Source organism: Poeciliopsis prolifica, unplaced genomic scaffold, assembly GCF_027474105.1.
Source record: "Poeciliopsis prolifica strain line A6 unplaced genomic scaffold, Auburn_PproV2 SCAFFOLD018, whole genome shotgun sequence".
Taxonomy (NCBI): Eukaryota; Metazoa; Chordata; class Actinopteri; order Cyprinodontiformes; family Poeciliidae; genus Poeciliopsis; species Poeciliopsis prolifica.
The window spans coordinates 9,921,248-9,945,692 of NW_026562393.1; the positions used below are offsets into that span (position 1 = coordinate 9,921,248).

At 35.4% G+C, this 24,445-nt stretch overlaps 1 protein-coding gene across 1 annotated transcript in view; it reads left to right on the plus strand.

Annotated features, from left to right (window-relative positions):
• Positions 1–3,173: 3,173 nt before the first annotated feature.
• LOC129368233 (zinc finger protein 385B-like) overlaps positions 3,174–24,445 on the plus strand; it is a 64,322-nt gene continuing 43,050 nt past the window's right edge. Inside the window, exon 1 of the mRNA XM_055043119.1 lies at positions 3,174–3,253. Coding sequence (XP_054899094.1) covers positions 3,217–3,253 — 37 coding nt within the window. The 5' untranslated portion in view covers positions 3,174–3,216. The remainder of the gene's footprint in view (positions 3,254–24,445) is intronic.

Genomic DNA, 24,445 nt, shown 5'->3' on the forward strand with positions numbered 1-24,445 from the left:
TACATTGATAGTTAAACAGTTTGTGAGCAAGTTTTAGCAGTACGTTTTGACACAATCAGCCCTTTAAGAGGCTTTATGATCTTGATTTGGCAAAAAACGAAAATGACGTTGACACCCCTGGTCTACAGGCTTGTTTGTTGGATTGGTACTGAACTGCTTATGCTTCTCTCTCAACCATTGGGTTCTTCGTTTCCACTCTAATTAAAGTCTTTTCCCTCCGATCGCTCAGTTTAGAGGGCCGACCAGGAAAAGTCCTGGTGGTTCCAAACTTCATCCATCCCAGTCGGACTGGCCACTGTGCTCATTTTAACCCTCAAAGCATAAATTATTCTCTATTCTTCCCCAGGTTTGAATTTCAAGACAATTCTGTCTACAGACATCGCCTTTGATTTAATTCTTGCCTTTCTAAATCAAGCCTAATCGACTGAATTTGCGACATTAGACCCAATTTAGACATAGAAACATCTCAAGGATGAGCAAAGGCTGTTGTGTAAATGTGAATTCTTGGTTCCTATTTTGGATAAAACGTCTTCATAACTTGGAAACTGCTTTGATCAATTTACTAAGATTGTATTTGCTTGATGTAAAAATTCATTTGGTAATCTGAAACATAAAAGAAAATTAAAAAAACAGTAAATGCAGAAGACGTTTACAAGGGAGAAAAATACCTTTTACTGCTGAGATTTGAACTGGACACCTTCTTGCTGAAAAATTACAAAGTAAACTACATTAACACCTGGATATAATTGTATTATTTTATATTGAAGTAGAAAAATACCTGCCAAACCTAATTGCATCAAATCAAAAAAACAACATAATTTGTCTACTTGAAAGCTTGATTGATGGTTTAATTTGCGGTGAAAACATCAGTTCAGATGCTACGTCCTTTTAATTTCTCGACATTTGTCGCATCGTGAAGAAAGGATTAATATTTCTACATTTTTAGATGGCATTTAGACAACAGATGTAATTAAATCAGTCGCATGCAGAAGACAATAAATGGCATACACTTTATGCAACAAAAACAACTACTACAAATGACGGCGGATTGTGTAATCAAGCTGAAATACTCTCCAACGCTGGGGGTTGCTCTGCTCCAGGATGTGAAGTGCAACCATTATGTGGCTGCGGTTCCACACTCCATCTTTTCAAAATGAACCACTGGCATCCTGAAAGTGTCATCTCAATCAAAACATTAAAGTCGAAAGACAAAAAAAAACCCAAAAGGGAGTTCATAAAAAAGAAGACGTTCACATTGCCATGGTGACCGGGTTGGAGCCATAACACGCTGCTCCGCGTCATGGACAATTTCTCGATGATTTGAGCACAGCAGAATAAAAATGTTCTTTAATGAAAGCACTCAAGATGATGATGGAGCTGAGGGCTGTTATTAAGTCTGATGGAGGGAGCTTGATGACTGGCCTGCACACATTTTATTCTAACCTTAGCAGCAGGAGGCTGATTCTTCTTCTCTGGAGGTCCCCAGTTCATGCATCTGTTGGGTTTTCTTTCGTCCCCACACCCAGAAGCGAAAAGACGAGTACAAACACATGAGCTCTTTTATTTTTAGGGTAGATGCCTTGTGGTGAGGTCAAGCAGGGCGTCAAAGGACTTCAATGCGAAGGACATAGCTCAAACTCCAAGTATGTTCCACCGTTCATGCATCACGATCTGGCTGACAGCTGAATTAAACACGCAGGCATAGCGAGCTGGCCGCAGCGGACGCAGGCATGTCCTGGTGTCACTGGACTCCCCGAGTCTTCTGCAGGCATCTGCTTTTGAACGCAGCCCAGCGATGTTAATGTGCAGCTCTGACAGGGCCGGGATTGGACCTTACGCGACATAAATACGACCTAGAGGTGGGAAGGAATTTGATGTATCACAGTGAGACAGCATTGTCCTGTGACTTCTCAAGTTGTTTATTGTCATTCATTAAGCTGCAGCAGGTTTTTACTAGAACTGTTTATAGGATAACATTGTTTTTAAGCTTTAAATTCCACTTCATCTTTCATCAAATCTACTATAAGGCAATTTGTTTTAGGCAAAGGAGTCAGGGGCAGGCAAATGTGACTCAAATATACTTTGTTTTGTCCAAATGTGACTGGCTTTTTAAATTCAGGTCTTTTCACACCCAAAAATAGAGTTTGTCTCACTTCCATATGTGGAACTTATAATGTAGTATTACTAGAAAAAATAAAATTCCAATAATAAACCCATAAAACATTGTCACAATAAGCGTAAACGTACAATACATATCACGAGAATAAACTCATACAAGAATATAGTACAAGCAATAAAGTCGTCTTCCATATCATTGTCATTTGCAAGCCGGCCATATTGTTTTCTGTTCTCACATTGTGCGCAATAAAGGTTTTCACTTTTCCACTGGGAGTCTGCATGACAGAATGAAGCTAAGTTTCCATGACTAATGTGCACAACTTTGCAAATCTTACTCTAATGAAGAAAAAACACAAGTTTGGTGTTACCATTAGACAAGAAATGTAAATCCAAGTGCACATGAATAAGTTTGTTCATGTGATGTCATTAAAAAACACTTGACGGTATAACACTAAAAACGACTTCCTGTTTGCGTTTCCTTCGTGGTTTACGCCAGTGGCAACATCTGATGTGAAAAAAAGTGTTTCCATCAAAATCAATTTCAACACTTAAGCCGAATCTTTTAATTGGAAAATGTTAATTGTTTCCCCTAAGTAAATTTATTTTCAAAATGTCATTTCTGAGAAGACGTTCAGGTGTAATTTTCATTTTTAAACTTGGATCAGTGGCACCAGTTTTGCCCTTTTTGTTTTCCTGAGAGTCTTGTATGTAAGTCTCCGTATTTCTTTTACCTAAAATTTAATTTTAGGAAGTGATTGTTTTGCAGTTTAAGGGATAAAACCATCAGTCTCTTCATCCTGTTTTGAAAATGTAAACGTTTTTCCAAGTGTTTCTTCTTCGTGGCAACATATTTCTGTGTGCGAGTTGCTGCTTCTTCATGCCTCCCGCTCTGTGTTTTATGTTTTTTATTTTTTTTCTCATTTCGTCCTCCTCTGTTGTCCTCTGTCATCCCAGCTCGCGCGCTGTGATTCGGTATCTCTCTCGCGCAGGCGGCGGCGGCGCAGCGCGCGCCCATTACCCGCGCAGTTTATCTTTTTCTTGACTTGCTCGCGCTCTCACGAGGAGCTGAGCTCGCGCTGTAATCTGTGGCAGCTGGAAATGGACAGCAGAGGGGCTCCGCAGCCGACTCACTCAGGTAGAAAAACTGTTTTTGTTTTTACATTTGGGGGCGGGTTGTGTTTAAACTCCATTTAGACTCGTTTTTTAAAAAGCTTTAATTAATGCGTCTGCTCTGTTTTACCAAAGAGCAGCTAATTTCTGCAAAACTACCTCAAACCATCAAATGGACTTATATGTTTGTAGCAAAACATATAGAGTTATACATACGCCATATAGCATTCATAGTTTGCATTGTGCATCCTGTTGAGCTGCTACAAAATATAAATATAAAGTTGGGAATATTTACAGGAAGTAAAAACGCAGAAAGGTTTGGAAATTTATTTTCTTGCTTAAGCTTTTCTGTCTCCCCCCCAGAAATGATGGTGGTGAATCAGATCCGTTTTAGAATAAGTTGAATATTTTTATATTTTTCTACTGTCATTCTTGGGTTTATTGGGCGAGGGTAAGTCTTAGTATTGCTGCGTCTACAGGTCAAAGGGTTGCTTGTAAATAAAGAAGCCAAATTATTTATTTCTTGTTAAATTTAAGGTTTTTCTTTGGCTGTGTCTGCAGTGCTCCTTTGTAGAGGCTCAGTTGTGGATTATGCGGTGGTGCATTGCATGGAGGAATTCATAATTTGTGGATGTGATATTGAAATGCTTTCTTTTTTATACAAAATGACATTTAAAAATGCCAAAGATTAGTTGAATATTCTTAAAAAAAGACGTAGCACAATTGATTTAGCTAAATATTTTACTTCTGTTTTAGCAAAGCTATTTCCAGTCCCTCAGTATGAGTAAAGGAAAGAAATATTCAGATTTTTTTTTTCTAAGGAATCTCCTCAGGGATTAAAATACATTCATTCACTGGTAACTATTTTCTCTAAATCGATTTACATTAAAATATTTTTTCTCTGTTCTAAATTGAAGCTTTTTAAATGACATTGGAACTGCAAAACCCTTACTCAATAGGGATTATTTTTGTCATTTGTAAATGTTTCTGTTATGAATCATAAGGTTATTTTAATGTTTAGGATAATAAACAAAAGGAAAAAGTCTCATCCATCCTTCTGCTTGTTCATTGCTGTAAAATGGTCGGTCGTAAATCGCGGACAACAAATCACATGATATTTAGCAGAAATCAACCCAGTGAATACGTCTTTTTTTCAGTGTTTTTTTCCACACTTTGCATAGAAATCTGAAGCTTGTGCTCAAAAAGCAGCAGGTTTGCTCATTCTGACGTGTTCTTCCTGTTGTGATATGAAGGTCTGTTCTGCATCGTGTGCAGATTTAAAAATGACATGCTAAATACCACAAAATCAAAATGTTTCTTCTGTTTTTTGCGCACATCTAGTAAGGCCAGAGGTTCATTTGAATTCTGTTTTTTTAACATAATTCTGCAAATTTGCTAAATTAATAAGAGACAGAAAAGAGAGCGTTTCGAGGGATTTCTAAATCTGAAATATCACATTTGCGTCTGAGATTTGTGTTTATCGTAAAGATCCCTGTGAGTCTCTTTCATTACTGCAAGTGTTGCTGTGCCGTGCTGAGTTGCAGCTCAATACAAGTAGAGTAGACACACTTAAACACCCTTCATTGGCCACATCATTACGTTCTACATCCTCTTTAAATGACCTTGCTCTCCTCAGTCTCTCTTTGCGGCAGCTTCAAACCTAAATGGCCACAAATGACTGTCTCCCACCTGCCAAGCACAGCCAACGCGATGTTCTTTTCCAACGAGGCTGAAGCAATAATTTTGCTGCAAACAAAAGGTCCTTGATTCATCAAGTCCCGCATCTCCCACTGCCCACTCCCCAGAGGGATGCAGTCATTTTCACCAGCACTCCTTATGTGTGCAGCTGGGAGTTTGCACTTTTTTTTTTTTGTGTAGCTTGCTTTTTCTTCTGGATGCGAATCTGGAAACATATTTCCCACACAAATAACTGCAGGATTTAGATCTTTGTGTTATGTACAAACTACTACTAAAATCAACTGTTTTTGCTGATTAGCTGACTAACTGGGTTATTTAGTCAATCAAGTTTTATTTCTATAGTACAGTGGTTCCCAAAGATTTTCTTCTGGACCCCCCTATGGATTACAATAAAATTCCCCCACCTCCCCAAAAAAAAAAAAAAAATTGAGCACACACATCGTTCAACCAGACATAAACCTTTAAAGACATTTTGTTTTCAAACTCCACTGAAGTTTATTTCACACTTCAGGTTGCAACAAATACATAAACAGTGAAACACTTTAATGTAACTGTTTTGTTTTGTTTTTTTCCATTCATCCACACTGCCCCTCCCCCCACTCCCACTGCAAGGCACTGCTCCCCCTCTAGGGGGCGCATCCCACACTTTGGGAACCACTGCTATAGCACATTTCAGGAACAAGGCCGTTCAAAGTACTTTACATCATAAAAAATGAAAAAACACAAAGTCATGCGACATAGAATCAACAGTCGAAATATTACATTTAGTAAATTTGTAATTGATTATGTTTCAAAAGCAATTCCAAGCAGGTGGGTTTTTAGTCTACATGTAAAGGAAGTCAGTGTTTCAGCTGCTTTTCAGTTTTCAGAAAGTATATTCCAGATTTGTGGCGCATAGAAGCTGAATGCTGCTTCTCCATCTTTGGTTCTGGTTCTGGGGACGGAGAGCAGAACCAGAAGACTTGAGAGATCTGGAAGGTTGCCATGACAAAAGCAGATTTTTAATGTAGTGTCATGCTAAGCTGTTCAGTGATTTATAAGCTAACAACAGTATTTTAAAGTCTATCCTCTGTGCCAGTGTAGGGACTTTAGAACCGGGCTGATGTTCTCTAACTTCCTGGTTTTAGTCAGAACACCAGCAGCAGCGTTCTGGATCAGCTGCAGCTCTCCTGATTTTTTTTTTTTAGACACTGTTGCAGTAATCAGTGCAACTAAAGTTAAATGCATGGATGAGTTTCTGGATCTTGCTGAGACATTAGTAATGTTCTTCAGGTGATAGAAGGCTGAGTTTATAACCATCTTTATGTGGCTTTGAATGTTCAGGTCAGAGTCCATCACTATTCCCAGGTTTCAGGCCTGATTGCTGTGGTTTTAGATGTAATATGTGAAGCTGTGCATTGACTCTAGATTGTTCCTCTTTAGGTCCAAATATAATAACTTCAGTTTTATCTTTGTTTCTTGTTGGAGAAAGTTTAGGCACATCCACACATTTATCTGTATCGTTTAGTCTTCTATGTTTGTGTTTCTGTGTAAAAAATATTTTGACATTTTTGGGTAAATTTATGTAATTCTGCAATATTTTACTTAAATCCGTCTCACTACTGACCTCCTTCAGTCGATCTATGCTTTTGAATTTTTCCTTTGGTCACAGCGGGACAGCTTGGTACAACTTCATCCAAGGACTGTGTTTGGGTATAAAACCATCTCATTCAGACCAGTGTTGCCAGATTGTGTGGGTTTCTACCCAATTGGGCTGGAAATTGTTTACAGTTTTACTGCTTTTCACAACATTTGTCAGGTTTCTAGAAACCATTCAGTGGAAAATTCTTTTGAAATAAACACAAAACTTTTAGTGAAATGTGCTATTGCACTTACCTTGTTACTGGATTTATTTTTGAAGTGTTTAGAATCTATTAAATGCCATTATAAATGATTAGTCATTGGTTAATCAAGTGTCTCTATGTGTAGTATTGTACAACCCTTTGCAGCATCATGATTTGTACTTTTCTTTGCAGTTGGGTGGGTTTTAAATATTTTTGGGATATAAACAGTTGCATATTTCAACCCTGATTCAGACACACTTTAAGAGAGAGGTTAGTTATTCTGTCAAGGTAAAATAAACCTTTGTAGCTGTTAAAACACTGAACAGTTTCATATTAAGGATACCTTGTCGTTTCATAGCTTTTCCAAAAGTACCTGTGGCTTATGGGAAATACCTGAGCTTTTGTTTATCATTTGTTGTGATAAATTTCTTATCATTATGAGAATTATGATAATTGTTGTTGCAATAAATTCCTATTGATGATATTTGGAAGCCCCCAAATCTGTCCATGTTGGTCTGGATTGTTAGTTTAACTATTTCCCCATTGTTTGTCAATAAAAATATCACTAAATATCAATAAATGTAAAAAATATGATTAATGGGGCACTTCAAAGAAACATACTGAAAATATGTGTTTTTCAAGAGCAACATTAGTTTGTTATGCAATCACAGTCATAGAGTTATCTAAAAAAGTAACAATAAATCATTCTTATTGCCACTTGTATTATCACAATAGCATACCACAAAATGTCCCTGGTTACAGAAGCTCCAGATTAATGCTTCTGTATGTGGAGCTAAAATAGGGTTCTTCATCACTCACTGCGTAAGTGATGAAGAAAGTGTGACTCATTTTAATAAAATAATAAACATTGTTTTTTAGAGGAATACCCAACAATCTCTGCTCTTTCAGCATCTGAGTGGAAATTATTTGCTGCTCTTTATCGACCTTCTTGAGGACTGAGGGGGAAAATTGTCATTCTGAATTTGTGCAAATCTGACAGAAGGCCTGCTCCAAAAATTTGCTACCGACTCATGCAGTGCATTCACTTTTTAATGAGTTGCTGTACATCCACTCAGCCTAAAATCTGGCCATATTTATGTATATTTACTTTAGCGCAAAGGTGGCAAATATACACACACCAAAAAAAACGCATTAAGCAATTAATCGCATAATAACTTAAAATGAGCTTGGTAGTTTCCATCCTGATTATGGATATTTCTTGAAGGGAAATTATGCTAATAAAACACCATGATTTGTCTAATTTATTGATTTTGCCTGTTTTATTTTAGATATTTAAAATATCTTCCAGTGTTAAGTTTTTCTTTTACAAAATTGAAGTTTATTGGACTTCCATTATTATACCACTACCAGTTGGTTACTTGAGAATGGTCTCAAGGATTTAGAGGGCCACATAAAAAGCTATGGTAGGCTGGATTTGGCCCACGGACCTCGAGTTTGACACATGATGTAGACGGTTCAAAAGACTTTCTAGAGTCAATCAGTAAATTGTGATCAGTTGTGTCAAATGCAGCACAGAGATTCAATACTACAACCAAATAAGCTCTACATGTAAGATGCTGTTTAAAATGTTTATGGATGACTGAAAAGCATTGAAATTATTTATTTTTATAAGTTTATTATAAAACTAATCAACATGTCACCCATAATACTCATGATTGTCAGTGTTTTTAAAAGGCTAAACGGTGTACTTCCAATTCCAACCTTTTTCATCCTTTTCACCAGATATTTTCAGAAAAATCTGCCCAGGATTTTCTTTTGCAGTCACAGTTTACATATGTATTTCACAGCAGGCCAATTTTCTGCTGGAGAAGGGCTTTCACAGCTGGATATGTTGGGAAGAGATGGGGGAGCGAGTCTCTGTCTACAGCAAACAAAGGGCTGGACAGAAAACACCATGTGGATTTACCATCTTTTCATTTAAACCATCACACCTATAGTTGCATATGCGGTTCCTTATGCTGATATGATGGAAAACATTTTTTGGATCATTAAGGAGTCAATCTGAAGCAAGAACTGAACTTTAAATTTGTATATCTTTTGATTCATAAAAGACTCCTCGCCCCCTGAATTGTGCATCATGTCTGGCAAAAGCAAGGTTGCATTCTCAGATTACCTCAATCGCAAACGCCGCTGATGAATCGTACCGACCCGCTTATCTTCTTGACATCCTTCCCCTCCCCCATGTGTTGTACTTTCTCTCCTATCTCTGAGCTTTTTCTTTTGTACTTTAACATTTGGCTGCCACCGTCTGCCTCAGTAAAAACCATCAGCTGTGAAATTGAGAATAATCATGTGGAACGAGATTGAGCGGGGAGCAGCTTGAGCTCCAGCCCTCTCCTGTCAATGGAGTCATGGCTTCTGCTGATAAAGTCTACCAGAGACTGAACAATCACCCACTAAGCATACTGTTCCTGTTGACTTCTTGATAATCAGCTTCTTTTTTTAGATCTAAAACCCTTATGTCTTTAGTGACAAGGTGGTAAAAACTATAATTGAATATAAATAAAATCTGTGCGTTTTTAATGGAGATTGATGACATGTCCCATTGGCGCGCGACACTGAACGCTACAGCTGCCATGTGCGTGGCATTCCTAATGTGTTTTATGACTAACGTCCATGACAGCCAGCTGGCACACAACTCCTTCTGTCTTTATTTGAGGACCCTCTGGACAATTGGCAAAGTAAAACACAAACCATGAATTAAAAATACATAAATCAAAGAGTCCCCATACGATCCTGTTCACATAAAAAAAATACACAAATCACTGTAAATATAAGTTCTAAAATTAGAAAATAGTTTTTCATGAAACAGTCTGTTAGATACACAAAAATGATAAATAAATCAATTAATCGCATGATAAATGAAAAGAAACTCAATCATTTCCTTTGACATGAATCTTAAGTTTTTCTCTCTACCAAAAACTGGATGGTAAAAGTCTTAAGTTTGGTCTCAACTAACTCTTTCTTTGAAGGACAATTTTGTTTACCAAGACTTCAAAATTAATTTTATTTGGTGTTTTGTTTATTTATTTTTGGATATTTAAAATGTTGTCCAGTTACAGTGGAAAATATTTATTATAATTTAAAGTTTACTGATTCTTGAGAATGAGTTCTTGAATTATTATTTTACCATTACTGTTATATTACTTAAAATTGTTTCAAAACAACAATATTATCGTTTATGGCAATAACTTCTGGACCAATTTATTGTCCAGCAGAATTTATTGTTACAGACTTAGGAATTATAACCTTTGTCAAAGCAGCTAGTTTGAAAAACACAATTTGAATGAAGATTATTTAATGGTATAAATGGTTTCTATTAAGAGTCGAGGTGTATAAATCCACATACTTACAAATATATGCCTATTATTTAAACTATTACTATTTTAAATGTATTTTTTCAGTTTTCTTTGTTTAAAAATGTATAATTCATAGCTGGACTTTTGCATATCATCGTATAGACAAGGATTACTGAACCTAAAAACAATATTTGAGAAATAATTTATTTACTGTTGAGGCTATACAGGACAATGAAATGAGATGATTTAGTAAATCATCCATTCATGCATTCAGATAATGACCATTTTATTAATAATAACAATAATAATAAAAACTTCTGCATTATGACAAGGTGAGTTTGGTGTACATATATATAAAAATAATAATTTTTAAGTAAACTATTTATTTGTGTTGAGATCAAAAGAAGATTTCATTTGGGAGGTATATTTTTATTTATTTTTTGGTGTGTTTAAAATACTAAAACTGATTCATTTTACAGTAGCTGGATATTCAATTTGGAAAAAAAATATATTTTGGGCAGCTGCATTTGACAGAGCTGTTTCTCAAAAAAATATTCTAAAAAGTGTGGCAGGAAACAACAATAACTTAAAGGTTAGAGTTTTAATATTTCAGCTTATTCATGATCGTATATAGACAGAGATAGCTTGAAAATATTACCTTTATTTAGGCGAGAAACTCCTTTCTTCATGTTCTGTAGCTAGCAAAGGAAAACAAGCACTTTATATTATCAGTAGTAATTTGAAACAGCCCATCAGTAAAAGCACAAACCCCCGTTATCATCAGAAGCAAATTGCAGGTGGACACCATCAGTAGAAACAATTGATTCGGTCCAGATTGCTGTTCACAGCTTCCCCCAGCGAGTTTGCCTCAAACACAGATCCGAAATGGATTTATGGTTAAGTCCCCCATTGAAAACATAATAGCTCTCAGGCTCTGTCATTATAAGTCAAATGAGCATCTCCTTCTCGCAGTAAACCTGCCTCTGCTCCTATAACAGGGATCTTTATTTGTTTGTCCTGAGCAGAGCCGCCTCCACGGCTCTCTACAAACAGATATCTACAGGGTGATAAAGCTGCTCCTCGAGGTCGTACAGAAGTGTCAAAACCTCCACAAATGATCAGTAAAAGACAAGCTGAGAAAGGTCAATACTAAAAACAGATCACATAGACTTGACTGCATGAATTATAATCAGTAATTTTATAAGCAGCTGGATTTCTGTCAAGGAATTTGAATCTGCCTTGAGGTAAAACAGCATAAATGTTAGCAGGGACGATTTAGTGAAGGTGTGAAGCTTCTTTAAGGAACACTGTGTGAAAAACAGCATTTTTTTTCCTTCATGTCATCAAATCCCAACACTAGGTCTGTCACAATAACCAATAAATCAGTTAATCGAATGATAAAACAAACATAATTTCCTTTATGTTTGCTTTGATCATAATTTATGGCTCATTTCTTTTTTCCCCCGATTCATACCAGAAACTGGATGATAAAAATCTTCTGTTTGCTACTTTGGTCTCAACTAGCCCTTTTCTTGACGGATCATTTTGTTTAGATAGACTTCAAAATTCATTTTATTCATTGTTCACTTAATTTGGATTTCAGTTTCAGTGTTAAATGTCGATTAGAATTTAAAGTTTACTGATCTTTGAGAATGTATTCTTGCATTATTACTATGCTATTACCATTATATTACCTAAAAATTGTCTCAAAACAATAATACCGTGTATTGCAATAACCTCTGGATCAGGTTATCATCCAACAGAATTTGTTATTGTGACAGGTATTCAGTAATCAGTTGATTTCCTTTGGTGGCATTATTTTGCTAACACCAAAGCGACGCTGTAGCTCTTTCCTTCTCATTTTACTTCCATCTGTAAACGCAGACAGATGCTTTCTGATGTCTGCAATTGCATCCAAATGATGTCACAGAGGAACAGCTGCACTTTGTTTTCCATCATATGAATGCAGGGATGCACATACACCTTGTGTGGGATGTTGAATTGTTCTGCGTCCCATTACTTTTCCATTTCCCTTGGCGACGGATTGGTGGTACAAATTCAGCACAGTAGGTGAAAGTATTGTGAAAATGTTTATTTTTGTGTGGTTATACGTCTTGTATGTGCAGACGTATAGAAAATATGTTTTACACATGAACAGGATTCCACCTTTTCACCATTTTTAGCTGATTCTGCGCCACATTAGAGATAAAAGTAATTGGATAACAACAGATCTGAAGAAAAATCACAGCTTTGACTTAGATTAGCTCAACAGAAAAAAACTTATGGGTCCAAATCTAGAAATGTTTTTCATGCTAATTTTGAAGTACAATGCTGTTACTAGTCAAAGTTTCACAAAATTGTTGGGGTTTGTGGAGTCTTGCAAATAATCGTTGCAACCAACAATTATTTTTCTAATTGATGATTCTGACAATTAATTGATTAATTAAATAAAAAAATGACCACATTCTGCTGATTTTTAAATTTTTTTTATTTAACTACTTATTTTTTACTATAAATACAATAACAGATGCAAATAATTTTTTTTTTTTTTACATAAAAAATTACTATTTCAGCATAAAAAATGCAATAACGCAACATTTGTGTAGTGAATGCCTGATCATTAGTAGTGGAGGAAACATCTATAGCTAAAAAAAAACTGAACTTACCTGTTTTTGATTTTTAAATTAATAACTAGAAAAAGATGCTTAATCTGAGTTTGTTTGTTTTTTACAGAATCTGAACCAGGTGAAGCTAAAAATCCCTCTTGAGCTGTTTTGGGCACATATATAAGGTTTTTCATCTTAAATGGAAAATGTATGTATTTTTTGTACAGCTTTGGCTTAATTACTATTTTGAAAGTGTTGTCTTTCAGCAAATGGCCAGTTTTAGTTTGATGACCAAATTTGATTATTCCAATAATTGATTAACCACAATTAATTCGATTAATCGTTTCAGTATTATTGTTTGCCACCATTTTTGTTCAGTTGGGGGGTTCTGACCTCGTCTGTTTTCAGTTCGCCTGAGGTGGGTCTGCCCCGACTGTTTTCCGGGAGGTCATCACGGAGATTGATGACATCATTGGTGCTCAGCACCCCAATCTCTGGGGTGGGGGGTTGCAGTGCCCTAAATGTTGTGTCTCGCTGTGGGCTGGGCGGTGATCCGGGTGGTGGAGATCGGTAGCCTGGTGGTGTAGAGAGCTGAAACAATTAACCTGATTAATCGATAATTGACATAATAAACTAATTTAGTAATAGATTAATCGTTGACTGAGAATCCAGACTGTAAAATATTGCAAATTTAAGTCAAAACTGTACAAAAACATAGATTTTGCATTCAAGATAAATACAATCCTTAAACTCATTAACTGACAGTTTCACCTTTATCTGGTTCAAATCGATTAAGCACCTTTTGCAATCCAACTATTATTCACCCTAATAATAAACAGATTCATCCTATGTTGAATTTTTCAAATATTTTTATTAGAGCCAAACAAAAAATAAAGTGCAATATACAATACTTATTGTACATATTAAGGTTATCCCCAAAAACTTGCTAAGTTGGGCAAGTTTTCTTTTCTGTCTTAGAAGTCGTTCGTCCACTGGCCCGGTACATTTTTGAGTTACATTTTTTATTTTAAATTGACAGGATATTTGAAATCATCACTTGATATGTGTGATTGGAAGATTAATGCCTGAACACCAACTACAAAGTCTTTAAAAATCCAAACATTTTAAAAAACTTAAATAAATAAGCAATGCTTAGCCTGGTGGGGGCACAAGTAAAGCCTGGTGGCCCGCCAGGCTGATAATACGCTGGGGGAAACCCTTCATCTACAGCTATAAATACACTTAATTAACAATGTCATACTGACCAAGTTGTGCATAAAAAATGACCCTCCAACTGGGCCTGTCACAATAACTAATTTAATTGGTTGATGAATTGTTCCAGAAGTTATTGCGATTAACGATGATAGTATGTTTTTTTAGACTGTTTTTAAGTAATATAATGGTAATGGAATAAGAATAATGCAAGAACACATTCTCAAAGATCAGTAAACTTTAAATTCTAATGAACATTTAACTCTGGAACAGGAAGACATTTTAAATATTCAAAATAAATAAACAAAATGAATAAACAAAATTGTCCTTCAGAAATAGGGGTAAATGAGACTAAAACATCAAACTGAAGACTTTTATCCTCCAGTTTTTGGTAGAAAGAGAGACAAAAAGAGATAAATGAGAAATCAGGCCATTGGAAATTGAGTTTGTTTTAATTTATTATGCGATTAATTGCTTTATTGATTATTGTGACCGGCCTAGCTCCAAGTTTGATAAATAGAAATAGAATAGAAAGAAAACACTGCAGTTTTTTGTTGTGTAGATCCTCGAAAAGTGGATTTAATTTTAAAGAGCAGTTCAAATTTTACTGAAGCCTGACAGTACAAGCTGTTTTCTCCAACATTTCAGTCGATTGTTGCTGTATCATCAAAATTATATGTGCTGTTTGAATTTTTAGACAAGTACAGATACTTAAATGTCTTTTGGTGATTTGGTGGTCATCCATAAGTTTCCTTGTCTCTTAAATGTTGCTAGCTTGTGTTTCTTGTCATACATTGTCTCACTAGTCTAATAGTGTTTTTAGCTTTGGATGGAATTGATATTGTCAGAAATTCAGCTATATTTAACATAATTTAGATGCCTGCCTCATCCGTCTGTGACCATTTCTGTTTTGTTTTTCCTTGAGCTCGAGCTGCATTTCTTCACAACCGAGTTCTCACACAACCTTTTACTCTAAAATAATTCTGCTCCTTGTTGCTCCACGATTTCGCCCTTTGTGCCCAATTTTCTCAATGATGGCCATTACCACGGAGCACAAAGGACCACTCAAGCGAGCCAAATTAAATGTTTTTTAATTGAAGGCGCCATTATATTATAGCAGTGCAGCTTGTGCTCTGTTTCTATCACGGCTGTGCCAGAGGGAGGCGATGGGGAAGCAGCTGGGCTTGTAGACGTCCTCCAAGTAATGATCGCTGTCATCATTTGGCTAAGTTTTCATTTTCTGTCACCTGGACAGAATGTAGTGTTTGACAAGGACTAATATAGATTCACTGCTGCTGTTGTGGTTTTTGTTTTGCTGTTGTATGTGCATGGAAAAGTGTCATAATCTGTTGGAGACGTGTTTTAAGTATAGGGTTATTTTGTATTACAGTTCAGTTTTAGGATTTGTGCTAAAGTGTTGTTCTTGTAGTGTTTACTGATAAGCTTGCATACTTTTTGCAACATGAATGACACACTATTACTTTTGATATCACCTGCCACAGAGTGCTAATAAATTATTGTTAAATAATTATTAATTTATGAAAAAAATTGTATTGTTAAATTATAATAATTTTGTAATTATTATTGCCTTTAATTTATATATATAAAAGTTATTGGAAACATTTTGGGTATTTTATAATCGCCTGATATTTCTATTATATCTTGGTTCTGTGTGATTCCTATTTGTTGTGTAGAGTTAAAAAAAAAGTTGTTCAATGTAAGCCATTATGAGCAAAGCTTGTTATATTAGAACATTTTCGGAGATCCTGACATAAATAATGTCTTTAAATGTCTTCTTGCAGTGTGACTGTCTGGAAAAAATAAATTTACATTATTTTGTGTTGTAGCTTAATTTGAATAACAAATGATTTGCAATTTTATAAATCTACTTTCACAGGTATAACTTGCAGCTGTAATTTTTATTACATTCAACAAAGCCTGGGTTCAATTTATCTGTTTATTTCTTTCAAAAGAAAAATCTACAAAATGTGTTGTGTATTTGTACACAACACATTGTGTATTTGGGAATTATTGCATTAAAACATCAGTTTCTTGCTATTCCAGCTGCAAGGTCTTTGTCTTTGCATGTCTGCAGACTGAAGTTTTTGCCCATTTTTTCTTATTCAATTACACTGAATAGAGAACATTGTCAATATTAATTTTCAGGTCATGCCATAGAATAATCTGTGCATTTTTTCTATCCATCAATCTCATATGCATTATTTGATTTTTTTTCTTTTTCTTTTTCACATAAATAAAGAAAAAAAAAACCTTAAATGATGCATAAATTAGGCTCCGCAATATTCCAGGAAATACTGGTCAGCATTTAAAAATCCATCTGTCTGAGTCTGATTAGAAGATGACAAAAACGAGAAACACTGGCCGCCTATCTAAAGGAGCCTGCGAGGAAACTCAGACAGTTACAACCCTTTTTACCTTTTTAGTACACCTAATTAAAAGTCAATCCAATCTATTCCTGTCAGCCTTCTAATATGAGTCGAAGCAGATAAGAGCATGGAGCATGTGAGATTAGAGGAACGGGAGCGAGGCGGAGCACTGATCTTATCTTCAGACGTCCATCAACATTGGATTGTGCTTGAGAAATGAAACGTTATCAAATATATGCGCAAAGCATTAAAATACGTAATTTTCAGTTATTTCAACATTCCACTTAATCACTAAAGCCGGCTGCCGAAATAATTATACCGCATATACCACATTTAGGCCGGTGATCACATTTAGTGGCACCAAATTGGATTTTTTTGTGACACCTCCCAGCAGTTTTTTTTTTTTTTTTTTCTTTTGGCAATAGCTTTGTGTTTTTTGGTGTAGAAAACAAGTTTCAAAAACTTCTGTAATGTAATGACACAAATCAGCAGGCACTGCCCGTCACCAAGTAACCCAAGCTGAGCTGCAGCCCGTTTCTCCAGCTGGTTTTACTGGGAAACACAAGCATTTTGTCGTTGATTTACAATCCAGAATCGCTCAGTCTGACCACAGAGCATGGATTTTGTTAAAGTCCTTGTTGAGTTGAACCAACTCCGCGTTTACAGTTGTGACGGTATTGACTCTTTTTTTTTCCTGATAAATCTCCTAAACATTAGTTCCTAAATGTTAGATGGCATCATATTGTTGTTATAGACATCAAATACATTTGTGACCTTTGTTATTATCCTACTTACTGAGCTTAGTGGTAAAATAAACATGGGTTTCTGTGCCCAGTTTCTGAAACAGAAAGTGATGGATTTCTATTGTAAAATTTTCTAAACAGTTTGAGTTAAAGAGAAAATTTACTTCAAAGGGATTATTTGTGATTTGGTTTAAAATTGTGTAGCAGAGACTTTTTTCCCCCTTATTGAATAAATGTAAATGAATCAAATGTTCCTGGTTTCCTTCATTACATAATGTCCCTTAAAAAACTCTTATAACAAATATTATTTATGGTTATGTGTACTTTCTCTTTTTTTTTTCTTTACAAATGTTTATGACGGATAACCATAAATGTGTCTAGAAATGTATATTATTCTTAAATTGTTATTCTAATCTAAAGAAACTACATAGTGTTACAATCTTGGTTTATGAGTTTAAGTTCTGTTTCACTAATATTTTTGTATTTTATTTGTAATACCGATAAATTACAAACAACATTGATGCAAATATCACAGCCAAAGAGAGATATTGTTGACCCCAAACTCTCTGTATAGTTATCATGCAGATATTAGACTATTTTCTTTAGTCACTATTTTCCAAGCTCTGTTTTAAATGCAGATTGAAGCTTTGAACCCACTAAACGCCACATACTTTAAACTTGCAGTCAAAGCTAAAAACATATATAAGGACCAAGTTCCCATTGTCTGGGTTGTTGTGGAGAAACCGACCTGTTGTCAGGAGTGTGAAACCCAGCGATTTAAAAAAAAAAAGAAAGAAAAATAACATTTGACAGTTGTTGATATTGATGTTGAAAAGACTGGACATGCTGGTTTCAACATGAATTTACTATTCCACATTTTAGAACAGATACTTGTCTCGCTGTTGCTAAAATAGAGGGAACATGTTGGATTTTTTACTTTATAGGTTTATTTCTTTTTAAACAAGGAGGTGCTCCAGTTGAAGACAAAGATTTGTTTACACATTGAGCAAAGCACAGCATTTTATTTCTGCGTAACAGAAGCAGATGTCTGTGAATATAACCATCAACACTGAGAGCTGTGACTTTTTCCTCTGGCAACTGATTTAGGAAGATATCTTTTCTGTAATGTTACGAAACACAATTTAAGTGGTAAAGACAATCAAGTATACAACCAGTGTCAAGTCCTGATTCATGTAGGACGCGACATAAATGATAAAAACAAAAAGATAAGTAACATAGGTGACATTTATTTTCGGTTTCAGAGAGCTAAATCACAAAGACAATACAACCATAATGAAAAATAGGGAAAAAAACTAGTGTCTCAAATCACAAATGTGAAAACTCCCTCACAATCTTTGGCTTTTTTCAACAATATTTTTTATTCAAACCCTGCAAGTAGCTGCGTCTGCTGTTTTGTGCCATTATTAATATTAATAATGCTAATAAGACAAAGATTTTACCATACTACGGTACAAAAATCATTAGCTAATATTGGCAGTATTTATTTTACGTACAATAATACCAATGAAGATAAATGTGTTGTGGACAATTCAAAAACTCGTGTTATCATAACTGAGAGTGTGTGAAGAAATGAATTTCACAAGAGCAAAACACACCCGTGATAATTCACACTTCTTCAACACCTTCCAGTCAACCCTTTTGCTTAAATATATTGGAAACTATTTAAGGAAATTGAGGTCAACTGTTTTTTTGAGTGTGACTGGAAGTCAGTGTAGGATTACAGATGATGTCGACTCAATCCCCTCCGCAGCCTACGCCTCACACTGCTGCCAACAAGGCATTTTCATTATAGTCCCTCAGCATAGTTAACCACTGGCACTCAATACGCATAGAGAATCTTGAAATCTCTGCAGGTCTAGTCTATTTAAAGCATCTTCCTACATATTTGGATGTAATAACATCTTATGTGTGCACATTTTGTATTGTAATGTAAGCTAAGTATTAAGCTTTCCTGGTAGTTATGACTAGCTTGTGCATGAATAAGGTTTCCACCTGTGAATGTAAAAATAAAATGCAAAATATTTACCAGCCAATTGCCCAGATACTACAAACAAATAGTTTTTCAATATCAATGTATTTTCAACTCTTAATTTAGCTAAAATCATGTTGACAGAAAATGCAAAATAATTTGTTTTAACATTCAATATCGGAGAGTAGGGTTGCACATTTATTATATCGTTTATCATTTATTGTAATATATTTTCATGCTATGAATTTTGATGCATCGTCACAATAAATTGTAATTGATGTTTTAAATCCTAAACTGTCTTTATCATGCGGTTGTTATTTTTTCTTTTTTCTTCACTGTTTGTTCAATAAGAATATCAATAAATACACTAAGCATTAAGTGCTTTTATGCCACACAATTATCTTCTGGATGGTTGGAAGATTACTGTTTCAACAACAATAAAAAAGCTACATGTAAGGTATTAAACAATTAACTGTTAAGTTGTCTTTAATGTTGCAATCAGTGTGCCACATGTTTCACTTTTTCTGCTATCTGAGTGCATTTTTAAATGTCTTTTATGTCACAAAACATGTCTCCTTTCTGGCCTGTTCATCAATACTTTCATAAATCCATTTCCTGTTTAGCACCGTTACATTAGATGTAAACTTAAATAACATGTTAGTTAGAATTCAAATGAGGAGTTAAGAGGTTCAACTCTGGGGATGGATGCGTTTGCTCCAACATGTATTAAGTGCAATCTGCTTTGTAAATCAGATGCTGATTTGAAGGAGAATAGCATGAGGAAAAGTTTCAAAAACCAGTGGAGAGTTTGTCTCATAAATTCTTCCTAGAGTTTAAACTCTGCTGCACTCAGGACACTAGGATGGGATTTTAAAAAAAAGGAAATATATTCACTTTTTATTCAGAGATTTTGATGCTGTCAGGTAGTTCTACCATAATCTGTATTGCTAGCATTGGACCGAGTCAGCAGGTGTGCAGCAGAGCCTCCAGGGCTACATTAACCTCATGGGGAACGTTAACGTGCTGCTAAAACATTTCAGCAGCACCAGACATACATTTGACCTGCTGCAGAGTGATGCTGCAGGCAGATGCTTATCCAGTCCTCAGAACCTGAGGATGAACTGCTCTTTGGACTTGATTGATGTCTCCAGATTAATATCACTGATGAAGTGATACTTCTGATACCAGTACGTTGTACTGTCTTACTAAAAACAGATGTGCGTGATGAAGAGCCACAAGAATAGAAACATATTTAAAAAATGTGTTGTGAAAGAGCAGGACCTTCTTAAAGAGACAGAGGCCCAATTTCTAAGCGTTAAATTACAAAGTCAAAATTCTTTTAGATCACATTTTATTCATATCACATTTTTATAACAACTTAAGGTAACCTGATTACTTGATTGTGCTACAAAGTGAAACTATGTACCTGGAAAATACATGACATTGCCCCTTCAATCAATATATTTGTATATTTATACATATATGTAGTCAGTATGTATAATTTATGGCTATGCATTCATAAAACCAGGTTTTCTCTCAATTCACAGGCATATTGGTCAAGGTAGACAAAGTGAGAGGGTGAAAAATAGAAAAAGATTAACTTTGGAAGTTTTGAACTGCAGTATTTTATATTACAAATCATCCTTTTTACCATTGGCTTTATGGCTCTCATGTATTTTTCTGGAAGCTCTTCTAGGCTTCACAGCAGCAGATTCAATGGAAATGTGTCTTTGCTCTGATGGTAAAGTGCACAGCGGAGCAGAGCAGAGACGCATGCAGTGTAAATCTGGTGTGACTTCTTTTGGAAGTCTGAGGTGAACATAGAGAAAAGAAATGGTAAGAGTACAGACCCCTGCGGTGCGCCTGATTTGCTGGCCACCTTAGTCAGATAAAATACTTAGGGTTTTGTGTCAATACTGTGAAGCTCTGATATTTTTACAGAAGGTTGTTGCACTATTAGGAATGCATGCTCTGAAGTTTGAACTGCATAATTTATCTGTTGGTTTTCAGATCAGCATATTGTCGTTTTGTAAACATCTCAGAAATCAACAGAAAATTTTAGCTGTAAATAGTGAGTAAGTAAAAATTTTGCTGAGATGCACTTTTTTGTGCTATTATTTATTGTTTGCAGTGTTGCTCTGATGTGTTCTCTACTGTCACACTAAGGTCACATTTGCTTTGTTGCCCACAGGAGCCTTACGGCTCTCCCAGATGGCCGGTGACAGATGCCACAGTTGTTCTTGCCCTTGGTTGCAGGCTGTCTCTCCCACTAGATTAAAAATAAATAAATAAATAAAAAAGTTTGATTTTAGTCCACTCAAGGTCCCATTTCTTCCATTTGTCCTTGGCTATTTTTTTTTAGTAAGACTTATTCCATATAAACTTCTGTCCCTTAGGACACATTTGCTATTCTTATGCATCAAAATATTTGAGCTTGATCTTCTCTGTTCCATTAGGACGTTAATAATGTCTTGTCCCGTTTGTGTCACATTTTGGCCTTGGGTTAAATGATTTTTAGACATCTCTTTATATTTTCTATCAGTTAGGTATAAAACAGAAAACATAAAGGTTGGATATTTTGTTGTTTTCTTGATAATACAACTTTATTCTTGCTTTTTTATTTTCCAAAATTGTGTCATGCTTCACCTAGATCTACAGCTATGACCCTAAAATAACTGCGGGAATCACTGTTCTAACGCCAAAAATACCAATCTGAAGGCTTTTTGGCATTGTTTTGTTACTCTACTTTTTCTAAAGAGTAAAGGTTTGAATGAATGTGCCATAATTTTAGGATAATTCAGCCTAAATTTGACTACTCCAAGTATTGCAGGTTTTGAGCAGAATCCCATCCAAGGTGGTCGTCTAAGTTCAGGTGTTTTGAAGTTATTTCAGCAAACTTCAAAAAAGTCAAAATTAACTTACAGGTAACTTTTAGAACGATATAGAGGCTTGTTTTAGTAATATTTATGAAAAGGTACTAGTTCTATTGGCAGATTATTTCACTTAAAAACATTTTATTCCATGTTATAAGCTATTTCATCTGTCAAAAGAACAATTACTTTTTCATCAATGTTAAGGAATTGTTTAATTAAGTAGTTACTTTTAAGTTAGTTTGTCTTATTTTAAGAGTAATAAGATATTTGCACTGGAAACTAGACTAATTTACTTCATAAGATTTTATGTTTTGATGTTGAGAGGATTCAAACCGATCAAGCGGTGTACTCTGGTGCAGTGTCTCCAAAAATCAATCAATATGATTTGTATCTGCATACAAAGTGTCCATTTCGAGTAAAAGTTGACTTTAACCTACAGCGGTGCAGTAATGGTCTATAAACCTAACTTACTGTTTCTTCCTTCCTTCTCCTCCCTCCTTGTTGCTTCTTTCAATGGCAGAGTTTGTTTTGGTGATAAAGGTTGAATTGAAACTGAAAAACGAAAGACCTTTCTCCCGTCTCCCAGCAACCAGCAAAACCAAACGTATGTGAAATTTGAAGGTTTGCTCCCTTGTCCCCAGCTGTGGGCTCTCATCCACAAGTGTGGAGCACACTTGTTCTATGTGAACTGCATCTGGCGTTCTCACTGTGTATATTGGGAATTTTGTGTTGCAACTTCTTGTGGAGATCCTTTTGGCTGAAGCCAGAGCAGCAGCTGGACACAATAAGTATAGCAGCTGCGGTGCTGAGAGCCTCACAATAGCTCACTTGGAGCAGTGCTATGCTGGTTCGTTGAGGTTTTAGGTTTGGAGTGAGGCCAGCTTGGTAGACCCGCTTTAGCTAATCTGATGGCCAAACTACAACAATGCATGAGTTACACATTCTCGAATCTGCAGCAGCAGTATTGAAGCTTTTCCTTGTTTCACCTATTGCTATTACCACTCTTTAACCTCCACCATCTCACTATGACAGTTTTGTCCATGGAAACTCTCACTCTACATCACATGTCATCTGTGCCGTTTATTTCCTACACTATTGAAAGAATACTGTAGTGCAATGTGTCAAACTCAAGGGCCATGGGCCAAATCCGGCCCGCCATAGCTTTTTATGTGGCCCTCTAGATTTTCTACTAAACATTAAATTTGCTTAAATATTAAGTTAGCAGTCAAATCGTATAATTTGTTTGCTGCCAAATTATACCAATCAATCCTTCCTGTTTCTTGAGAATTATTGTGCAAATTCACACACAATCAACAAATTCCAAGAATTTTCTTGGCAATTTTTTTTTTCAAAAAAAAAAAAAGTCATAAACTTTCTTACTTGTGCTAATCAGCTGCCTCAGCTTTAATTGATGTCCGATTATAGTCCATGATCTGTACATCAAGTAAAATGTCACATTTACCATCATAAAAAAGCACAAATATTGCAAATATTTCCAAATTAGTAGCACAAACACTTTGATTTTTATTGCAAAAAAATATATATAAAAATGAATCACAAAATCTTAGAGGGACTGAAAAGATTGTCAATAATAATGTTTAGTTTTAAGAATTCGTTGATATTTTAACAGTTTGTGAACAGGTTTTATCAATACATTGTGGCACAACCGGCCCTTTAAGAGCATTCTTGATCTTGATTTGGCCCAAAACGAAAATGAGTTTGACACAAGACAGGCCAAAATAAGACTTATCTTCAACAGATTTAGTTTTTGTCAAATAATTGGTTTGTAAAATATATCTTTTTCTTCTTTATAATGTTAATTTGCCAAAATAAAGTCGATCAGAATATTAATTTTCTCCCAATATCCCTCAATGGACTACAAACACAGTGGACTAAATTTATTGTGTTCAGGTCTTTATTTTGCAGTTTGACAAAATATCAGCAATGACAAAAATGGTCAAATTTCTGCATCATTAAAATAACGTTAGCAGTGAAATAGAGGTTTTGTATTTGTACAAACACAATTAGATATTTCACTTAAGTCTAATGAAAATGGTAACATGACATTTAAATAACACTAAAAATAAATCTGCTTTCTGTTAGTTTTTCTTTCCTCTGACTGTAAACACACTGTCAGTTTGAGAGTCCGTCTGGGCGGAAGAGATTACATTTGGTCATTTCTGACTGCTGCCTGCCTCAGCAGTGTTTACCTGGAGAGAAAAATAATGTTTGTGGAAATGTGTCAGTTTGGCAGCAGATTAAGAGCCAGGTGTGTTTCAAACTGGCATTATCACTTCATTCTTCTGATTGTTTTGATCATCATCTGCCAAAGTATTTATACTGCATCCAATTTTTCCATCAAAGTAGCAGAATATTTGGTTAAATTTGACATTTTCTGTCTTGTTTTGTTGAGAGATGTTCACTTGCATTTAAAGAGGAGCTTGTTTCATAGTGTGCAGATGTTTAAATGTGAAAACTCTGGTTGTGTTTTACCAGCCAGAACAATTCTGCCTTTAACAAAGAAAACAAATTACTGTCAGAAAGTGAATCTTGGTGTTTGTTGTA